Source organism: Schistocerca gregaria, chromosome 7, assembly GCF_023897955.1.
Source record: "Schistocerca gregaria isolate iqSchGreg1 chromosome 7, iqSchGreg1.2, whole genome shotgun sequence".
Taxonomy (NCBI): Eukaryota; Metazoa; Arthropoda; class Insecta; order Orthoptera; family Acrididae; genus Schistocerca; species Schistocerca gregaria.
Window position 1 is genome coordinate 57,688,470 of NC_064926.1, and position 21,973 is coordinate 57,710,442.

General features: G+C 45.5%; 1 protein-coding gene across 1 annotated transcript in view; it reads right to left on the bottom strand.

Moving 5' to 3' along the window:
- Positions 1-795: 795 nt before the first annotated feature.
- LOC126281625 (uncharacterized) overlaps positions 796-21,973 on the bottom strand; it is a 41,348-nt gene continuing 20,170 nt past the window's right edge. Inside the window, exons 3-5 of the mRNA XM_049980747.1 lie at positions 18,210-18,391; positions 6,230-6,340; positions 796-1,432 (exon numbers count right to left, since the gene is read on the bottom strand). Of these exons, the coding sequence (XP_049836704.1) occupies positions 1,159-1,432; positions 6,230-6,340; positions 18,210-18,391 (567 nt within the window). The 3' untranslated portion in view covers positions 796-1,158. The remainder of the gene's footprint in view (positions 1,433-6,229; positions 6,341-18,209; positions 18,392-21,973) is intronic.

Below are 21,973 nucleotides of genomic sequence, written 5' to 3' on the forward strand. Positions count from 1 at the left end.
TCTATATAAGGTGTAGTGTACTCGCTCGTAACACCTAAGGGGCACGATATATATTACCGATATACGCCACGCTGTGGCTTAAATCGGCGATAAAATTTCGAGCAGTGGGACACAACTTATTTTGGGCCAGAAATCAACAGTTTGACAATTTCAGCTAACATTAAATGTATTTCATAGGAAGATATGGTACTCATTAATTAGGCAAAAACAGTAACGAAGTAAATAGTAAAACCTTACACCTGTTACTCGGCCGAACACGTGACCTGGATACGGACTTGTATGGGGTTGGGTCTGATTACCCCTTCTTTTTACAACATGTTTTAACCATTAATTGAATTTTATTGTTCAGTACATTTTTAATTTTTAACGAAAAGTTACATAGCTTCACTATTATTTAACTATTTGCCTGTGCCTCAATAGAGGGCACTACATGTCTCTGCTGTCACATTTTCGTCCTGTTCAACCATGTAAGCAAAGGCTCCTGTATGCTCCAAATCAACCGAAACTCTTTACGTGATACTTCATACTAATGTCGCCAACTGTTATATGGTATGCGAGTGTTTGGTGCTCATATCTGCACTTACGATACGTCGTTAATTATCTTACATTTGTTCATGATATCATGTTTTGTAATGTTATGCAGTGAAGATGACTATGTAATAGTTTAAATCTAGATCTGCTGTAACAAAACGACGGATTTCGTGATCGAATGCTGTTCTTTCCCCCAGTGTCTATATTCAGTGACCGCTGCGTACAGCGGAATCATAAGGATTCCAATGTAATTAGAACAGTATTACAGTTTATGTTGTGTTTTGCTTTTGGTGCATGGCGGCATTAGTTAATCCAAGTATCTGTGTTTGCACAAAAATTTACACAGTAAAGGAAAAAACTTTATTTGTTCAGTGCGAATTATTACAGTTTTTCAGGAAAATGCATAACATCACAAATAAATAGGTGCAAAAAATGCACAGGCTCATTACCACAGTGAACCCATTAAAGCACTCAGAGCCATCTGTCTCTTTCAGTTTCTTCTGTTTCCTTACACAGCACTGCACCTACCAGTATTGTGCGTGTGTAGAAAGTATAGCTGCGAACGGAGGCTTCTGGGCACTCTGTTGGCATACAGTGATGTGGTCGAGCTGGTGGCTGGCTCTGCCACTAGAGACTGTTGTCACGGACGGTGTAGTCGCGGAGGTCGTCCACGCTGGTGTAGGAGTGGTAGTAGGGAGTGACAGGGGGCGCCGTGGAGGTCAGCGGATCGTCGCCGAGGTCGAGGCCGTGGTCGTGGTGGAGGCTGCTGATGAGCGCCAGCAGGTCCAAGTCGCAGGTGCGTCGGTAATGGTCGCAGCCGCGGTCGGACTTTCCGTGGCGCTCCGCAGCGTGGAACTCCCGTTCTGGCAACTCGCCCGTGTCCTCCACCGTGGACGACGGCCTGCAACAGCGGCCCTCGCTCCAGTGTTTGTCCACGACACCTCCATGGGTTGTCGTCTACGGCTCACGCTCTTATGTCCGGAAGTGCTGAGGGTGGGCAAGCATGCAAAAGTGCAAAGAAGGAGGCAAAACGAGCCGTGGATAAAGCTAAAGCTGAATCAGTAAGGGAGGCACACGAACAAATACAGAAGGATAAGGATATGAGACAACTGATACGGATAGGCAAATCAAGAGATAAAGCTTCTAAGGATCTAACATCAATGAAGCAAATGAAGGATTGATGAAACAGGAATAATTCTGTGTGACCATGAAAAAATAATCCAAAGGTGGTCGAATTATTTTGAGAAATTGCTGAATGAAGAAAACGTAAGAGTGAAAATTGAGGAAGGAGGGGCATACAAAGGATTAACGATGGATGTAAGTAGAGATGAAGTCTAACGGGCAGTTGAAAAGATGAAAAATGGGAAGGCAGGTGGCCTAGACCAGATCCCCATTGAGGTATGGAAGCGTCTCGGTAAAAAGGTAATTGAGCTCATTTGGAATTTAATGAAGAAGATTGGGCGACAGGAGGAGATGCCAGACGAGTGGAGAACTAGTGTACTGATCCCAATATTTAAGGGGAAAGGTGTTGTGCAGGACCGCAGTAACTATAGGGATATTAAACTAATGGCACACACAATGAAAATTTGGGAAAGATTTATAGAAGCAAGAATACGCAAGGAGACTGTAGTGTGTCAAGAACAGTTTGGGTTCATGCCTGGAACAGGAACGCCTGATGCAATACATGCTTTAAGGCGGATAGTGGAGAGACACGGGGAGCTACAGGCCGATCTACATATGGCTTTCATTGATTTGGAGGAAGCATTTGACAGAGTCCCAAGGGACGAAATATGGAGAAGCATGGGAGAGCAGTGCGTGCCAGAGAAGTATGTGAGGTTAGAGAAGGAAATGTAGAGAGGAGCAATGAAAGGTGAGAAGTAGTGTGGGCATGACAAAGGAGTTTCCAGTAAAAGTAGGGTTACAGCAAGGGTCTGCGCTTAGTGCCTACCTCTTTGACCTGATTATAGATGTGCTGGTGAAACATGTGAAGATGGAAGCACCGTGGAATATGATGTCTGCGAATGATGTGGTTCTTTGTGAGCAGAGCATCGACAGACTTAAGGAAAAGCTGGAGGGTTGGAGGAAGGCACTAGAAGAAAGAGGGATGAAAATTAGCAGGACAAAGTCAGAATATTTTGCACTGAAGGATGTGCAGATGAGGTCTTGCAAGATCCAGGATGATGATCTGAAATCGGTCTGCAAATTTAAATACCTGGAGTCGTACATAGAGAGGGATGGAGGACTGGGAAGCGAGATACAACACCGATTAAATTGTGGTTGGAACAACTGGACGAGAATGAGTGGAGAGTGGTGTGTGAAGAAGGTGAGCATTGGGTTGAAAGGGAAGGTGTACAAGTCGGTGGTAAGGCCTGCTATGATATACGGGGCAGAGACATGGCCAATCACAGTAGCCCAGGAAAGGAAGATGGAAGTGGCGGAAATGAGGGTGCTGAGGTGGATGTGTGGGGTAGCAAGGAAGGACAGAATTAGAAATGAATTTGTTAGAGGAGCTGTGAAAGTGGGACTCATGGGGAAAAAAGATACAAGAGGGCAGACTAAGGTGGTACGGACACTTACAGAGAAAAGGGCAAGAGCATATCGGAAACAGAGTTGAAGATAAAAAGATTGAAGGAGCGAGAAGGAGAGGAAGATCGAAGATGAGGTGGAAAGATAATATATCCGGGGACTTAAGGGAGAAACAATGGAAGGAGGAAGCAATGGGTAGAGAACTATGGAGGAGAAGGATCCAGAAGATCAACGCCGACCCTACGTGACGTGGGACAAGCCGACGGTAAAGAAGAAGAAGAAGAAGAAGAAGAAGAAGACTCAGACTGTTCCAACGCTGACCCACGGGACAATCGTGCCGCTTCCCTTCCCCGCCAACCCACCCCCCCCCCCTCCCTCGCCACCCCAATAGTGCAATCGTGTAGACTACCCGCAATATGGTCCTACTGCACCCTTTCTCGATATTCTCTAATCGTTTGGCCATCTTTGCAAGCGAGCGAAATGGACGCTACGACTCGGTGCTGCTGAGAATTTGTATGCCCCTAAATGACCTGCTGTGCTACCGTTCTATCACCCTACTCCCAGTAATAGGAAAATTTTTGAAACCGTCATCAACAACAGACTAACCAAGCAGGCGGAGAAAGCCAAATTCCTACCTTAGTGCCAAGCAGGGTTTCGTGAAAACCATTCCTCAGTTGATCCTGTAATGTGACTATGCAGCGGCGAAACAATAGGACTCAGTATACTCCAGTGTGCCTGCGATTCCTGGACATAGAAAGGGCTTTTGATAAAGTGTGGCACAAGGGTTCGTACTGCAAAGTACTCACAATGGGCACACCATCGAAGATGACAACTCTAATCTCGAACACTCTTGACAACCTACCATCGGCAACCTTTGTAAACGAAGCCGCATCATGTATTTTCTGTCCAGTGGAAGGGGCACCATAGGTTCAATCATCTCTCCACTGCTATACACACTCTATACGTCCGAAAATAAAATGATTCAAATGGCTGTGAGCACTATGGGACTTAACTGCTGAGGTCATCAGTCCCCTAGAACTTGGAACTACAGAAACCTAACTAACCTAAGGACATCACACACATCCATGCCCAAGGCAGGATTTGAGCCTGCGACCGTAGCGGTCGCGCGGTTCCACTCGGCCACTCCGGCCGGCTATACGTCCGACATATCGCTACCAAACAGATGGAACGAGAGACTTGAACTCTACGCACACTGCATATTTGTGCCATTAGCAAATAACAAAACATACAGTCAGCAGACCCAAGAGTATACGGACAAACTAGAACAAATGCCTGCCAAATGGAAAATCAATGCTTCCATAACGCAGCTAATCGTCAGCCACTGCATCGCTACAGAAAACAAAAAAACAAAAACCCGCTGATGCAGCAGTAACATTATGTGATCAAACAATAAAAGTCACAGACATGGGCAATTATTTGTTGCTCACGCTGGACAAACTCCTCTGTTGCAACCAACACATTAAAGACATGACATCAAAGTCAAAACCAGCCTAACTCAACGAAAAACACTAGAAGGGGGAAGTAATAGAACTAAAATGACACAATAAACTGTACGAACAAAACCCTTATCCGTCCTATTATATGCGACCCCAGTCCGGATAGCAAACCGGAATATTCTCAAAAATTCATGGAAACAGGAAGAAAAATACTTAGAACTGCTATCAGGATGAACCCCGGAACCACAAGGAACTTGATAAACCAGAAAACCAAAACAAAACCAATAAGCTAAAATTGGCTACAAGTCATAGCAAGGATAGGAGAGAATCGTTTCAACGACAGAACTGAGAACACAAAATCTCTAGATGAACACACATTAAATTCACATTCCCTAAAGAAAATACCCATACCAAAACACGCATCAATCAAACCAACACCCTAAGAACAGCAACTATAACTGACACAGAAGCAAATGAAAACAATATAGAGCAGCTACTAGGAGCACCTACCCAAGGAACCTTTGAACCAAATTTCAAACTTCTGCGTCGTAACGGGGAACAATTACGGGGTTTTGAAGAAGTAGCCCTTTAATTCTGCTTAACAGTGTAGCCTGGTTCACAGCGCTTTCACTTCAATCGAGAATTTTAAGATGCTCATTTGCTGGAGCCTCATATAGCAAAACTTCATCCTGAGGGAATTTGTCAACTCGTTAACAGATATGATAAAAGCTTAAATCTAAATATTATTACGTACATATGTGACAAAAAGGCGTAGTTTTGGGACTTCTAAAAAATATTTGCTTTGACTATCCCAGTATTTTGCTTATAGGCTATTTTATATCAGCTAACGAATATCCCACGTACATTACACTTCAGAAGCACAGAATACGAGGGTTACCCAGAAAGTAAAGCACCGCATTCTTTTCCTTCGACAGTTCTTTATTGCACATAATGAGAGTTACTCGTACATACACGAAAGACTGGTGTTTTATCTACACGCCCTATTTTTCCACGTAATCTCGATCCCGTTGTATGGCAGTCCTCTGACTCGAAACAAGGCCGTGAGTGCCCTGTCGGCACCAATCCTTGTCTTGGTGGCGGAGTCAGTGCTTCGCTGTGTGAATCACCTCCTCATCGTCCTCAAAATGTCTTCCACGAGTGGCATCCTTTAATGGCCCACACAAGTGGAAGGTCGAGGTGGCTAGGCCAGGGCTGTCAGGTGTGAAAGCCGTGGATGGTCCTCCGGACCGCTGTATATCGTGGAGCTCCACCGAACCGCCTTTTGATGACCTCACACTCTGTACCCAGCGACTGTACTGTTGTCGACAATAGATGCTCCATAGACTTTGAACAAGCTTTTTTGAATATTCCCCTCAGTTTCTTTCTGTGCAGTCAGAAATTCAATGACGACACGTTGCTTGTAACATACCTCACCTACAGACGCCATTTTGAAACTGTCCTACAGCTACATTGTCTGCCGGAAGTGACAAAACTTCGGGCGTTCACTCAGGAGACTTCAAAGAATACATACGTAACGTTTCGTATTCGTAGCATTGTTTTCGGGTGCGAAAAAAACGCGGTGCATTACTTTCTGGTCAACCCCCGTATAATGAGAGGTACACAGAATATGTCGCATCGAAGATGGTCATACAGTTGTGACTCGGTAGGGTATATTCATACAACAAGAACCATACAGGATAGGTCACTATACTTACGTGAGCAGAATGTGGAGGATGTCTTCGGCGAGCCCGCCAACCCTGGTGAATGGCTTTTCTGCAGCCTCGCAAATGGCCCTCAGAAGACAGTTGCGGCCATCAATGCCCAGTCTGTAAGGAAAAAACAATACCTTTTGTACACCATTCGCACGAAGCCTTTGCTTGTGTGACACATTATGCGGCCTGAATGTAAACAAAACTCCCAAACCTCTATGAGGGTGGATTCTAAGCTTCACGATCCAGTTACATTAACGTGATAACCACCTATGTGCGATATCAACAAGTAGTAATCACTCACAAACGTCCGGTGCGAGACTAGCAGTGGAAGGTTTATAAAACACGCCGGGGGGAGGGGAGGGGGTGGGGGACGCGGTAAACACTGCTGTCGTTGTCGTAATGCAGGAACGGATCAATTTACCTCACGTCGAAAATGATATGATCTTTCGGGCCAAGGGTGGAAGCATTTCCTAAACGGGTAAGTTTGTAAACTGTTCGCGTGTCGCCGTGGTTACAGTATCAAGTGCAAAGCGAAATGGCGCTATTGGAGACCGGCGCGGAGATGCCGGAGGGCGAATGGACGTGCAACTGTGCAGTTAACCGCCCAAATGCACCAAGGGGCTATCAACAGTGTCAGTTCAATGACTGTTCAGCGTACACTGCTTCGTATGGGCCTCTGCAGAAACAGCATGGTTCCTTCATCTGTGCTGATTGCTGCTCATCGACGGCGAAGACCGGAATTTCTTGGCCACTATCCCAGTTGGATGATCGCTGAACGGTTACAGATGGTCTTTTTTATGCTCCATCTGACAGAAAGCAAATACCCCGGAACAGTCTTCGGAAGGGTCCAGGTCGGAGGAGAGGGCGTTATTGTGTACGTAATGATTTCGTGGCATTCCGTAGATGATATCGTCATTCTGTGAGGGACAATGGACCATCACAAGTATGCATCTCTTCTTGGGGAGATGCAGTATGCAGTTTGTCTTTTTTCTCAGTACGGCGGCATCTACCAACAAGACAATGCAATGTGCCACACAGGTGGCAGTGAACGTACATGGTTCGAAGAGCACTAGGACCACTTTAACGTACTCTCCTGACCACCAGATGAGATCCTGACTTGAACCCAGTGTAGAATCTATGGGACCACCTCGACGGGCTGTTAGTGCTATGAATCCTCAACCGAGAAACCTGGTGCAGCTGGCCATGGCAGTGAAGACGTCATGGCTCCACATCCGTGTTGGTACCTTACAGAACCTCACTGACACTCTTGTTGCACGTCCACGCTGCAAAAGGTGGTTATTCAGGCTTCTGCCAGGCGGTTACATTAACGTGACTCGACCGTATAGAACAGAATCTCTGTCCAATACCTTACCCATTTCATTACTTTTTTTCTGATATATATTTATAGTATGAATTTAAAATGGAAGCAACTGAGCAATTGTCTGCAAGCTGCCCACCTGCTTAAAAACAGAGGAGAGGTGTTATGAAGATACATTCACGCTAGCCGATGTTCTCACCATTGATGTGGCCCTCTAACTAATGTTACAACTCATAATCAAACAGTACGATTCCAATATTACGGTGCTTTTTTTTGTAGCGTGTTGAGATTCATAAACAAATCACAGTACTCAACAGCAGTTCAAATGAAAGCCAATCTAAAAGAGACTGCCTCCACTACGCTTGTCCGTCCTCTTTTTGAATACTGCTGCGCGGTGTGGGATCCTTACCAAATAGGACTGACCTAGTACATCCAAAAAAGCCAAAGAAGGGCTGTACATTTTGTATTGTCGCAAAATAGGAGAGAGAGTGTATCACTGAAACGACACAGAATTTGGGATGGACATCATTAACAAAAGCATTTATCGTTGCGGAAGAAATCTTCTCGCGAAATTTCAATCACCAACTTTCTCCTCAGAATGCGAAAATATTTTGTTGACGCCGACCTATATAGGGAGAAACGACCACCACGATAAAATGAGGATAATAAGAGCCCGAGCGGAAAGGTAGGGGTGTTCGTTCATTGCACACTGTATGAGATCGGAATAATAGAGAATTATGAAGGTGGGTCGATCAACCCTCTGCCAGGCACTTAAATGTGATTTAAAGAGTATCCTTGTAGATGTAGAAGTAGATTATTCCAGGGACTTTTGACTTTAGGAGCACCGCAGTTACTGCAAATTGTCGTGATAGTTCTGAGCACTGATTGTATTTCCACGCTTGAGGAACTCGCCGGGCAGAGAGAACCTGCAATCGAAGAAAATCATCATGACCTTACAGGAACTTGTGTGAACAGCTTTGGAGTTCTTTGACGGGAAGTATGGTACGAGGGGGGGAGGGGGGGCGGGAGGAGGGGGGAGAGATGTGGGATGTTTCCACAGATGAATTTGCCGTTTGCCCTCGGGCTGTCGGACGGAATCATCCTGTTGCACGATTACGCCTGCCTCCACACTGACAATCGGACGAAGGATATGCTTCAATGATTTGTTTGGCGAACAATGCAGCATCCTCCGTACAGTATGCTTATTTCACCGTGTAATTTACTCATCTTTGGCCACCTGAAGAACGACATGCGTGGACGTAGGTTTAAGTCGGACGAGAAAGTGCGAGAGTGGGCGCGGTTGTGGATCCGTCAACGCCAGACCGCGTTCTACGGAACGGGAATCGATCGTCTCTTCTCCCAGTGAAGTAAAGGTATTAACGCATGTGATGGTCCACCGTGGTGGGTGTTCGGTTTTCATTTCACTGTCCCTCATACTACAAAATGCTCAGCAAGATGAGAGACCCATTAAAATCTACAGCGCGGTAAAGTATAGTCCCATCACCTCGATAATGCGAGTCCACACACCACTGCTCTTATGGAGTATGAGATTCGGCATCTCGATTGACAGTTTTTCCACCACCGGCTCTACAGCTCCGACCGCGCACCCAGCAACAAACAATGGGTAACTGAACAACAATTTGGTGGTGACGAGGAACGCAAGAGCACTGTTGTCAGCTGGTTCAATAGCTGCTGGTAAACCTTTCGGAATGTGAGGTCGTGGTCCAAGAATTCTTTTCCTGACGTTTCGTCCAAGACTGCGTTGGGCATCTTCAGAGGCGCTCCCCCGCTGTGTCTTGCCGACTAACCGGACGGACGTCCGAGAGCGACATAAATACTGTAGGAAATATAGTGGGGTCAAAATAACACGTGAACAGACATAATCCTTGTCAGAGATAAAACGTAACCATCAATTGTCTTCTTGTCAGAGAGAAAACTGTCCAGCGATTCTGCGGAGCTATTGCCCAAATGTCGCTATGTTTCGTTGCCTCCTCTTTCCTATTAAAATTATCCTGATGCTTCTATATTTCAATGGCGTCTCTATTAGTAGTGGATAATAATTTGACGTAGATAAAATCTCTGTTTCAGAAAACTTCACTTTGTAGTTTCCTGACTCAAGAGCATGCTCTGCTACAGATAATTTCTCTGTTTATCCTAGTGGGCAAAGATTTTTGTGCTCTTTTAGCCGTGTATTTACGCTCCTCTTGGTAGTTCGAATACAAACCTTACTACACGTACACGGAATTTTGTATTTGCCACATATCGACAGAGGAGATCAGTCGGCAGGACTGAGCTGAGGAGCGCTTCTGAGGATGTCCAGCGCAGTCCTGGACGAAACGTCAAAAACAGAAGTGTTTCTTGGGCCACGACCTCACATCCCGAAAGGCTTACGAGCATCTATGGCATCGGGTCGTGAAAGCCTTCTATATGAACTGGTTCAATACCCAGGCGGAGAATATCTACATTATGTGACCAAAAGTATCCGGAACTTAATTTAAAATGACTTAAAAGTTCGTGGCGCCCTCCATCGGTAATGCTGCAATTCAGTATGGTGTTGGCTAACCCTTAGCCTTGATGACAGCTTCCACTCACGCAGGCATACGTTCAATCAGGCGCTGAAAGATTTTATGGGGAATGGCAGCCCACTCTCCATGGAGTACTGCACTGAAGAGAGGTGTCGATGTGAGCCGGTGAAACTTGGCACGAAGTCGGCGTTCCAAAACATCCCAAAGGTGGTTGCGGTGGTGGTGGTTAGTGTTTAACGTCCCGTCGACAACGAGGTCATTAGAGACGGAGCAGAAGCTCGGGTTAGGGAAGGATTGGGAAGGAAATCGGCCGTGCCCTTTCAAAGGAACCATCCCCGCATTTGCCTGAAACGATTTAGGGAAATCACGGAAAACCTAAATCACGATGGCAGGAGACGGGATTGAACCGTCGTCCTCCCGAATGCGAGTCCAGTGTGCTAACATCCCAAAGGCGTCTATAGGATTCGGGTCTGACCTCTGTGCACGCCAGTCCATTACAGAGATGTCATTGTCGTGTAACCACTGCGCCACAGGCCGTGCATTATGAACAGGTGCTCAATCGTGTTGAAAGATGCAATCGCCATCCCTGAATTCCTCTTCAACGGTGGATAGCAATATGGTGCTTAAAACGTCAATGAAGGCCTGTGCTGTGGTAGTGCCACGCAAAACAACAAGGGGTGTAAGCCCCCTCCATGAAAAACACAACCACACCATAACACCAGCGCCTCCGAATTTTACTGTTGGCATTACACACGGTGGCAGATGACGGTCACCGGGTATTTGCCGTACCCACACACTGCCATCGGATAGCCACATTGTGTACCGTGATTCGTCACTCCACACAACGTTTTACCACTGTTCAGTTGTCCAATGTTTACGCATCTTACACCAAGCAAGGCGTAGCATGGCATTACCGGCGTGATGTGTGGCTTATGATCAGCCGCTCGACCATGAAATCCAAGTTTTTTCACCTCCCGCCTGTAATAGTACTTGCAGTAGATCCTGATTAAGTTTGGATAGATGTATGCATGTTACACATTACGATCCTTCTCTACTGTCGGCGGTCTCTGCGAGTCAACAGACGAGGTCGGCCTGTACGCTTTTGGGTTGTACGTGTCCCTTCACGTTTCCATTTCAATTTCAATATCACATCGGAATCAGTGGACCTACGGATATTTAAGAGTGTGGAAATCTCGCGTAGAGACGTGTGACACAACTTATACCCAATCACCTGACCACGTTCGTAGTCCGTCAGTTCCGCAGAGCGCCCCATTCTACTCTCTCACGATCTCTAATGACTACTGAGATCGCTGATATGGAGTACCTGGCAATAGATGGCAGCACAGTGCACATATAAGATAGACGTATGTTTTTGGGGGTGTCCGGATACTTTTGATCACATAGTGTATGCGGAGAGGGTTAAGAAGTCAGTGCATCGTCATGTAGGGTGCTTACGAGTGAAAGGCTATGGCGCGCAATAACTTGTAGGAAACTTATATCGCCAGTAACACCTTTTTTTTAACGAATAGATACGTAAGAATGATTTTTCTAAACGAGGACAAAACGCAGGAAACGATCCCTGAGAGGTTAAGGAGCAAAACAGGTAATAACAATTTGTCCATTTTATTTGGACTGTTGAGCTTCGTGGCCGTGGATAATGATATTTTACTATAAAAATGCAGTGACCAGCCATTTTTAATGCGTTTTATTTAAGCCAATATGAATTTCGGGTTTGCGCCCATCTTCAGCTGACAAATGACATGTATCTTCAGTTTCGGCAGTGGTACAATACCGACAGCAGTTTGGATGCTGCAGCTAGCCTGTGCAAAACCAACGATTCCAATCATTTACTTTCGCGACAAAAAGTGTTTGTGCTGTTACAAAAAAGAAGAAAAGCTAAGAAAAATGAAGGAGAGGATAATGGTTCAAATGGCTCTGAACACTATGGGACTTAACATCTGAGGTCATCAGTCCCCTAGAACTTAGAACTACTTAAACCTAAGTAACCTAAGGGCGTCACACACATCCATGCCCGAGGCAGGACCTGCGACCGTAGCGGTCGCGCGGTTTGGAGAGGATAATGTAAGTAAAATGAACAACTGATTGTGCGTAACTTTAAACTCTCGAAATTGAAGTAATGACTGAAATCGTTGCTTTTGCACAGGCCAGCTGCAGCATCCAAACTGCTGTCGATAATTTACCACTGTAGATACTGAAGATACATGTAATTTGCCAGCGGAAGATGGGTGCAAGCCCAAAATGCATATTGGCTAAAATAAAACACATTAAAAAAAGTGGCTGGTCGTTGTATTTTTATAGTAAAATAAAACAGGTAATGTCTACATGTGGGCGGAAATGTATTCCAAGTCCGGTGTACCCATTTGAAGATGGAGAAAAAAATCTTTCACATTGCAGATTGCAACGACTGAAAGCACACATGAGATCACACTAGACAAGTGGGAATGACCTGTCTAGATGCTTTTTGGCTCCACACTCAAGAGGTCAGATATGTTGTCCACGAAGGCAGTACGCTTGCAAGCGGCAGCAGGGTCCATCCGTTGCAGCGCTGTTCGTGTCTCACTGTAGTACGGCCGTGTGTTGTACAGTGCAGTGCTGGGAGACGATAGTGCCGTGTACCAACCACGAACAGACTAACACCGTCTTTATACTCCGTCCACTCACAATACTTTGACCAACAGCGAAAAACCGCAACACCCATCTTTTGCAATTTTGACTGCTGCGAGACGTGCAGACAGAGACTCAGTGATGTTCTGGAAGGTACCTATTGGGATAAGGAGCCATGCTGACACCACTGCACTACCTTTCTCAGTTGAGAAAAACAGCCCCATCGAGGTTTTACCGCAGCTGGGATTGAATCTGGGGACTTTGGTGGCTTGCTCTTTGAACAACTCATGTACACTGAGAGTAGAAAATTCGTTGCAATATCCTGCTGGCAGATGCCATCATGCCAAGGAAAAGCTAACAGTATGTACGGGTGGACATGGTCGCCAACAACAGATGTACACCTGTGTTGATCCATTGTGTCTTGCAGGATAACGAGATCACCCAGGGAATGCCACGAAGTGATTCCCACAACAAAACGCTCACTCCTCCCTTGGTTTCAGACCTTTCACTACGTACACGTCAACGGCCATCTGTCCGGTGGAGAATAAAACCTGGTTCTTCCGAGAACGCCACCTGTCACCACACACTGGACGTCCATTTGCTCTACTGGTGTGCAATATCCAGCTTTCGCCGCCGATGGTCAGCAACCAGTACGAGTGCATGAACCAAGCACCTGCTGCGGAGGCCCATACACAGCAACGTTCGCTGAAGGGTCGTTGAGGAGACACTGTTATTAGTCCCATGATTCACCTGTGCGTTCAGTTGCTCAACAGTTGCAAGCCCCTACACATCTCTGCAGCCGTCCTTCGCAACTGTCATCTTTGGCCCGAGGTGCACCTCAGTTCCCTCGGTGCCAATTTTGGATAGAGCGTTTTTGCCATGCGCGGTATACTCTAAGCATGGCAGCACGCGAATAGTTTACAAACTTAGGCGTTTCGGAAATACTACCACCATGGTCGGAAAGCCAAAGATCATGACCTTTTGGACGTCAGACCAATCGCTCCATTCCCGCATCACAAACGATTGTACAGTTTTTCCACGTCCGCCACCCCCACTTTTTCCTATACTGCTAATGTTTCCACCTGAACTTTGTGAGTGGTTTTGGACATTGACGTCGGACATTAATGTGCGTATGGACAGGCAAGTGGGAACGGAGGGGAGGGAAGCGGCACGACTGTACGAGGAAAAGTATCCCTTCCGACAGCAGCCGGACCATAAAGTGTTTCGTCATTTGTGTTAGACGGGAATGGGTAACCATGAAAGGCGAATGCCATCGGTATAAGTACATGACTGGCCATTAAAATTGCTATACCAAGAAGAGATGCAGTTGATAAACGTGCACTCATTGGAAGAATATATTATACTAGAACTGACAGCTGATTACATTTTCACGCAATTTGGGTGCATTGATCCTGAGAAATCAGTACCCAGAACAACCACCTCTGGTCGTTCAAATGGTTCAAATAGCTCTAAGCACTATGGAAATTAATATCTGAGGTCATCAGTCCCTTAGAACGTAGAACTACTTAAACCTAACTAACCTAAGGACCTCGCACACATCCATGCCCGAGGCAGGATTCGAACCTGCGACCGTAGCGGTCGCGCGGTCCCGGACTGAAGCGCCTAGAACCGCTCAGCCACACCGGCAGTAATAACCCGGCCTTGATATACCTGGGCATTAAGCCAAACAGAGCTTGGATGGCGTGTACAAGTACAGATGCCCATGCAGCTTCAACACGATACCACAGTTCATCAAGAGTAGTGACTGGCGTATTGTGACGAGCCAGCTGCTCGGCCACCATTGACCAGACGTTTTCAGTTGGTGAGAGATTTGGAGAATGTGCTGGCCAGAGCAGCAGCCGAACATTTTCTGTGTCCAGAAAGGCCCGTACAGGACCTGCAAGATGCGGTAGTGCATTATCCTGCTGAAATGTAGGATTTCGCAGCGATCGAATGAAGGGTAGAGCCACAGGTCGTAACACACCTTACAGGTAACGCCCAATGTTCAAAGTGCCGTCAATGCGAACAAGAGGTGACCGAGACGTGTAACCAATGGCACCCCATTCCATCACGCCAGGTGATGCGCCAGTATGGCGATGACGAATACACGCTCTCGATGTGCGTTCACCGCGATGTCGCCAAACACCGATGCCACCATCATGATGCTGTAAACAGAACCTGGATTCATCCGAAAAAAAGGATGTTTTGCCATTCGTGCACCCAGGTTCGTCGTTGAGTACACCATCCCAGGCGCTCCTGTCTGTGATGCAGCGTCAAGGGTAACCGCAACCACGGTCTCCGAGCTGGCAGTTCTTGCTGCTGCAAACGTCGTCGAACTGTTCGTGCAGATGATTGTTGTCTTGCAAACGTCCCCATCTGTTGATTCAGGGATCGAGACGTGGCTGCACGTTCCGTTACAGCCATGCGGATAAGATGCCTGTCATCTCGACTGCTAGTGATAAGAGGCCGTTGGAATCCAGCACGGCATTCCGTATTACCGTCCTGAACCCACCGATTCCATATTCTGCTAACAGTCATTGGATCTAGACTAACCCGAGGAGCAATGTCGCGATACGATAAACCGCAATCGCGATAGGATACAATCCGACCTTTATCACAGTCGTAAACGTGATGGTATGCATTTCTCCTCCTTACACGAGGCATCACAACAACGCTTCACCAGGTAACGCCGGTCAACTGCTGTTTGTGTATGAGAAATCGGTTGGAAACTTTCCTCATGTCAGCACGTTTTAGGCGTCGCCACCGGCGCCAACCTTGTGTGAATGCTCTAAAAAGCTAATCATTTGCATATAACAGCATCTTCTTAATGTCGGTTAATTTTCGCGTCTGTAGTACGTCATCTTCGTAGTGTAGCAATTTTAATGGCCAGTAGTGTATATGTCTATGTACCGACGGTTTTCTCGCTCGTTCGTTGCACAGATCATCACATCACAGTACTGTCATGTGTTCTATTCACTGCTGCGAGTACATTTATGAGGTGTGGTTTCGTCAGTCATGGTGGTAGTGAATCATCAGCAATTAGTGGCGACTGCGTCATGGGACTGGTAACCCTTCCACAAAGCCTCACTGGTGAAGCATAACTGCACCTCCTGCCACTGACTCTTCCTCCCCCGCTGGAAGACGTGCGTTTGGTGATGCGAGGAATAATGTGGCTTCTACGTAACGGTGTTCCAGCTTACTTTCGTTTTTCCATGCAGAGGCATCTCGGCAACGTATAGCCTGGCCGAGGGATGGGACAAGTTGGCCCAGTGTGATGGCCCACCTGGTCGCTGGATCTCAAATTTTTATATTTTTACCTACGAGAGCAGCTGAAGGCAGTCGTGTACGCGGAGCCCATCCTCAGCGTCCACACACGGGAACAAAGTTTCCATGCTGCCCCTGATGTCATTCGGTTGCAGGATGGTAGGTTTGAACCTGAGGTTCAATCGTTGATGTGTCGTGTTCGCACATGGTTAGTCCCGTTGGGACCACATGGAACATCTTGCCTAACAGAGATCTCATTTCAGCATTTTTTGCTGTACATTGTACCCTACAGACATGACACATTAATAAATACTTTGTAGCGTAGATGCCATGCGTTTCTGGTCACATGTCTGCATGACCTTTTTGCCGCTTATCCTCTCAGGCATCGGAATTGTTTCCCGCAATTTGACTCCGTTTAGCAAAACCACCCTGTATGTATGACCAGTTCTGTATAACCTGCAGAGTTTTTTTAAATTTTATTTAATCGAATTGTTACGTTGTTCACAAACTGCAACGCCTACTAAGCTTTCCACGCTATTTAAGGCCATATAAGCACGGACTTTCCCGAATGTACTTCTGAACAAATGACGATTTTGGTGGCTGGAGTCCAACGTTTTTGTTAATCATGCCTTTTGCGTTCTTGTGGAGATATTTCCATAGCAACTTTCATCCTCTAACAAATATTTCTTCATATCTAACCGAGCTATGGAATATCAGTTTTCATAAATTTAGCTCTAAAATTTTTTTACTGTAGCGAAATATTTTCTTAAAATTTTTTATCCCCTATTGCACTCTCTTAGGAGTTTCCAGAAACACTGAAACACGTATTTTTTTCTTTTTTTTACTTCCAACCGGGATGTCAAATATCAGTTGTCATAGATGTAACCTTAAAAATCATTCAGCAGTTCTTTAGTAATTATTTATTTAAAAAAACTTTCACCCACTATTTTACTCCCTTATTTGTTGAATTTTCAAAAATGTTGGAACACCTACTTTTTATTTTCTGTCAGAGAAACCATATACCAGCTTTTCCTTAATAGCGACATACTTACAAAAAGCCTTTCATCACCTATTTCACCCCCTTAGGAATAGAATTTGCGGTAATCTCTTCTTAAACGACGCCTAAAGATCAACACTCTCTGCATATTTCTATTCTTAGTGTTTCAGGCTGGGTGATGATGAGTCAGTGAATCAGTCTGACCCTATTTCAGGCCCTTAGGGGCTGAAATTCCAAAATTAGTGAAACAAATACTTTTTCGTCATCAAGAGAGAAGACAAACACCAATTTTTAAACATTCAGCTTAAAAAATGCTTTCGCAAAGAAATATTTTCATAAAACGTTTCATCTCCTATTTCACTCCCTTAGGGTTTGAATTTCCGAAAACTGTGTCGTGCGTATATTTTATTTCCATCAGAGAGGCCAAATACAAATTTTCATAGATCTAGCTTCAAAAATTGCTTGCACAATTTTCATAAAAACTTTTATCCCCCTTTCACCCACACAGGGGCGGTATTTTGAAAAACAGTGAAACACGTATGCTTTTATTTCTGAGGAGTCAAAAACAAAATTTCATAGATCTGGCCTTAAAAATGCTCTCATAATAAAATATTTTCAGGAAAAACCTCTTCCCCTATTTCACTCCCTTAAGGGTTCAGTTCCCATAAACACTGAAACACATATTTTTAATTTTTAACCGAGAAGTCAAATACCAATGTTCATATATCTAGCTTTAAAAATACTTGAATAGTTGCTTAATAATGTTATGTTTTCAACATATTTTTCATCCACTATTCCACTCCCTTTATAGCTGAATCTCTAAAAATTGTGAAACTTGTATTTCTTTATTTCTGTCCGAGAAACCAAATACCATTTTCAAAGGTCTAGCTTCAAAATTGTCTTAATAGTAATATTTAAAAAATTCTTCATCCCTATTTTATCCCCTTAGGGTTGGAATTTCGAAAAACCCCTTCTTAAACGATGCCTATAGGATAAGATCAATACCCTCCGCAAATTTCAAGTTTCTATCCTTAGTGATTTGGGCTGGGGGATGATGAATCAGTTAGTCAATCATTCAGTCAGGACATTTCCTCAGAAGAAGATTACTACACGCTCCTTAGTTTTCAATTACTGCTCGGACTTCCTCAGATCATCTTTCTTTTTCGAAATTTGTTATTAACTATAGGAGATGTTCTGTAGATGCACCACATGTAGCTGGTGTTTCTACACGAAGAGTTTTGCTGCGTATCATACCTGGTAAGGAAATCACTGAGGGTAGTGTAGATGCTCCACCTGGAATTTCTGCGCGCCAACAGACTGTAAGGTTGCAGGTACACGCTGCCGTTGACGGGTACATTGTACGTGTACTTCATCACCAAACCCAACGTCATCGCGTTCCGAGGTATGGGGATCGGCGTGCCGAAACCAATCAGCAGCTGAAACAAAAGGTAGAGCACAGATGCAACTGGAAATTCTTTTCAATAGGTAGGGGTGGGGGAGGGGGGGGATGAGGTTTCATCCGTTTTCTGACTGATGCTGTCAGCAACGAATTCCTCTGGGCTGCCGACCTATATTCCAGAGTAGACTTGCACTTGCTCAACTATTTCTTGCATACATTCCAGGCTCTGCATTCCCCTACAGTTTTTACATTTTGCAGATCACTGATATTTTAGCATGTGCCTTGTCATGCTGTCCCTTCTTCTTGTCAGCGGCTTTCACGTGTTCATTTCTTCACCAGCTGTTCCGAGAACCTTCTCACTACGTGTCTTATCACCTAATTTTCTAAATCATTCTGCAGCGTCTATTCTCTTCATTTCCAGTTTTTCCACAATCCTTGAGCGACTTTCATACAGTGAAATGCCTCAAATGCACGTTCTCAAAAATTCCTTCATCAAATTAAAGTCGATGTTTGGCACTAATAGACTTCTTTAGACGAGGAATGCCTTCTTATTTCTTGCTAGCCAGCTTTTATAACCTCTTTGCTTCGTTCGTCATGTGTTATTTTCAGTCCAATGTAGCAGAATATTTTTTTAGATTTCGTGGTCTCCAACTTTGATGTAAGTTTATCCCTAATCGCATTTCCACTACTTCTTTCTCTGTTTCTTTGGTTTATTCCCAGTCCATATTTCATATTCATTACACTGTTCACCCCACGTTCTGTAATTCATCCTCAGTTTCAGTGAGGACAGTAATGTTGTCAGCGTATGGTGTCGTTGATATTCTGTAACTCTGAGTGTAGATTCTCCTCCACAACCTTCCCTATATTCCCTCAATTTCTTTTTCGATGTGCAAATTGAATTTAGATAAGAGAACATGCATCTTTAGCTATTAATGACATTTCTTTTGCCGGCCTGGTTCTCGTAAATACTCCATGTTAATCGTGTTTCCCTATTTCTGATACATTTACCTCTTCAAAAGCCAACCTGCTCGACATCTGACAGATCCTCAGTTTTCTTCTGTGTGCTATTTTTGTCAGCACCATGGATATATGAACTGTTAATCTGATTGTGCGATGATGATGATGATGAATGATGATGATGATGATGATGAGCCCCATATTTCTTTACAGAGCGTAGGGGAACGACGCGGGAGACCCGCGCCGCCGTACTAGGCAAGGTCCTTGTGGAGGTGGTTTGCCATTGCCTTCCTCCGACCGTAATGGGGATGAATGATGATGATGACGACGACACAACAACACCCAGTCATCTCGAGGCAGGAAAAATCACTGATCCCGCCGGGAATCGAACCCGGGATCCCGTGCTCGGGAAGCGAGAACTCTACCGCGATAGTTCTCACATTTATCTGACCTCAGTATCTTCAAGAACCTGTGGATGATTATTTCTTGAAAGTCTGTTGGTATGGCCCCAATCTCACAGTTTCTCCCCGCCGATGTGAATTTGTCATTACCGCCCATGGTTTTAGAAATTTCCGAAGGGATGTCACCTATTCCTTCTGCCTCGCATGATTGTAAGTCTTCAAAAGAATTCTGTCTTTAAAATTCGATCCACAGTGTCGCGCAGATCGACTCATATTTCTTCTTGTATCACGTCACCAGACGGTTTCTCCCCCCGAGCAGACCTCTTTGACGTACTCGAGCTCTCTCCTCTGTAATCAACAATGGCATTCCGGTTGCAGTCTTACCCTTGACGCTATTGCTTTTAATTTGACACAAGGCCGATTTGACTTTTCTGTATGTTGAAATAATACTGTATGCTGAAACAACGGACATGGGGAAGCTTGCGTGCCTCGGGATTAGCTGTACCGTAGGTGCAACCGCAACTGAGGCGTAGCTATGGAGAGGAGACAAAAATCATTTCTGAAGTGGGGGCAGCAGAGTTATCAGTACCTACAAGTTCACCTGTCTGGATGACTGATGTGGCCTTGTTACATGAGCCAGCATAGCCCAGCTACGTTGGTACTACGAATGACTCAAAGCAGTGAGAAACTAGCAACATTATTTTTACTGAGGGCGTGCACCACTACTATGGTTTCATGATGATGGTGTGGTGTCTCACATTATCGATACCACATCATGCAGAACGCATCTCGAAGTTGACACTAGACCATGACACGGCCTTGCCAATCCGCGGCCGGCTTGGAACCTAAAATCCTTCCGTTCATGCGAGCTCCACCACCACTGAATCAGCTTAAGGAAGACGCAGCACCGAACATTCGCAGGCTCATTCGTCGTTTCAATGTACTGTGACTGTTTATGACGATCAGGCTGCAACTAACGGATTTCTGGAGTACTATGTAACTTGCTTTATGAAGTTAAGTAAACAGCAGTGAGCCGTGCGTGGCTCGTGTTCGTGCCATCTCTTACTTAACACCCTGTTTTTACCGTAATGCCGCCTCGTTACGTTAATTTTCAATTACTGGTGTTACTGAGTTGCTGCCTTGCCTGCCCGAGAACGGCAGCAGTAGCGCTTATCGATATAGGCACTGCCGTATTATCTTTGATGGACTACTTATTTCCTGGTCGTTGTGTGTCGTCCAACGAGATGGAACGCGCCAGCAGTGCAGTTCGGATCGGGCAATTAAGTCAGTTGGAACGTGTCAGTAGTTAGTTCGGACCTGGCAGTGTTTGAGTTGGCACGCGGCATAAGTTCAGTCGGGGCGCCATGACTCGCTCGACGGTTGCCGACACACATGATTGGAGTAAGGACGACTTTGATTGATCGTCGGTCAGTCATCTTGCCGGATGACGTGTATTTGGCCGGCGATCGCTTGTGTGTTGGCTGTGTGTGCCGACTTGTGATTCGTCTCTGTTATTGTATAGGCACTGCCGTTAGTATTGTCTAGTTCTTCGTGCAAGTGTTCGTGAAACTGTGTGTAGTTTGTGTGATTTTGACTGACAAGTTATTTTAAATGTTGTCGGCCTACTGGCTCTGAGAGTCGATCGGTTGGCGTAGGGCAGTGAGGAATTCTCGGAGTGGCGTAGTTTGGCCGGGGCCCGCTGACGGTCTCTACGCGGTGTCTGAGTGTGTAGCGCTGGTCCCATTGCTACGAGGTCCTTGGCTCACCGAACCTGGACAGGAAAGTTGGGTTTCGATTTAACCTACCAGAAAGTCAAGACTGTTCACACTGTATCGTTTGGAGTTCGTTGTCGGCTGTTGGGATATTCCCGCTGGCAATAACGTGGTTTTCAAGTTGGAAAATTGTAGCCACCCTCCGGTGGAGTTTCACTGTATTTGGCTATTTGAATTGAAGTGCACCAGCGGGAATCTTCTGCTTTGTGGTCGTTAACGTTCCGGTTACCTGCCCTGGGCGTTGACGTAAATTTCAGGCAGTGTAGTTTCCTCATCGTGTTGTTGCTGTCCAGCACGATGTTTAGTTGACAGCTCCGTGTAAGATTGGTTGTGGGCGTCAATATCTTGTACGTTGTTCCGTTGAACTCGCTGTTGTGCCCTGGTGGTGTGAAGTGGAAGCTATCTTGTCGGTGGCAACCGACCGGTTGGGTTGTCGTCGGATCGTGAATGGTTGGGCCGACCGCCTCTCTCACCTAAGCGAACGTTAGT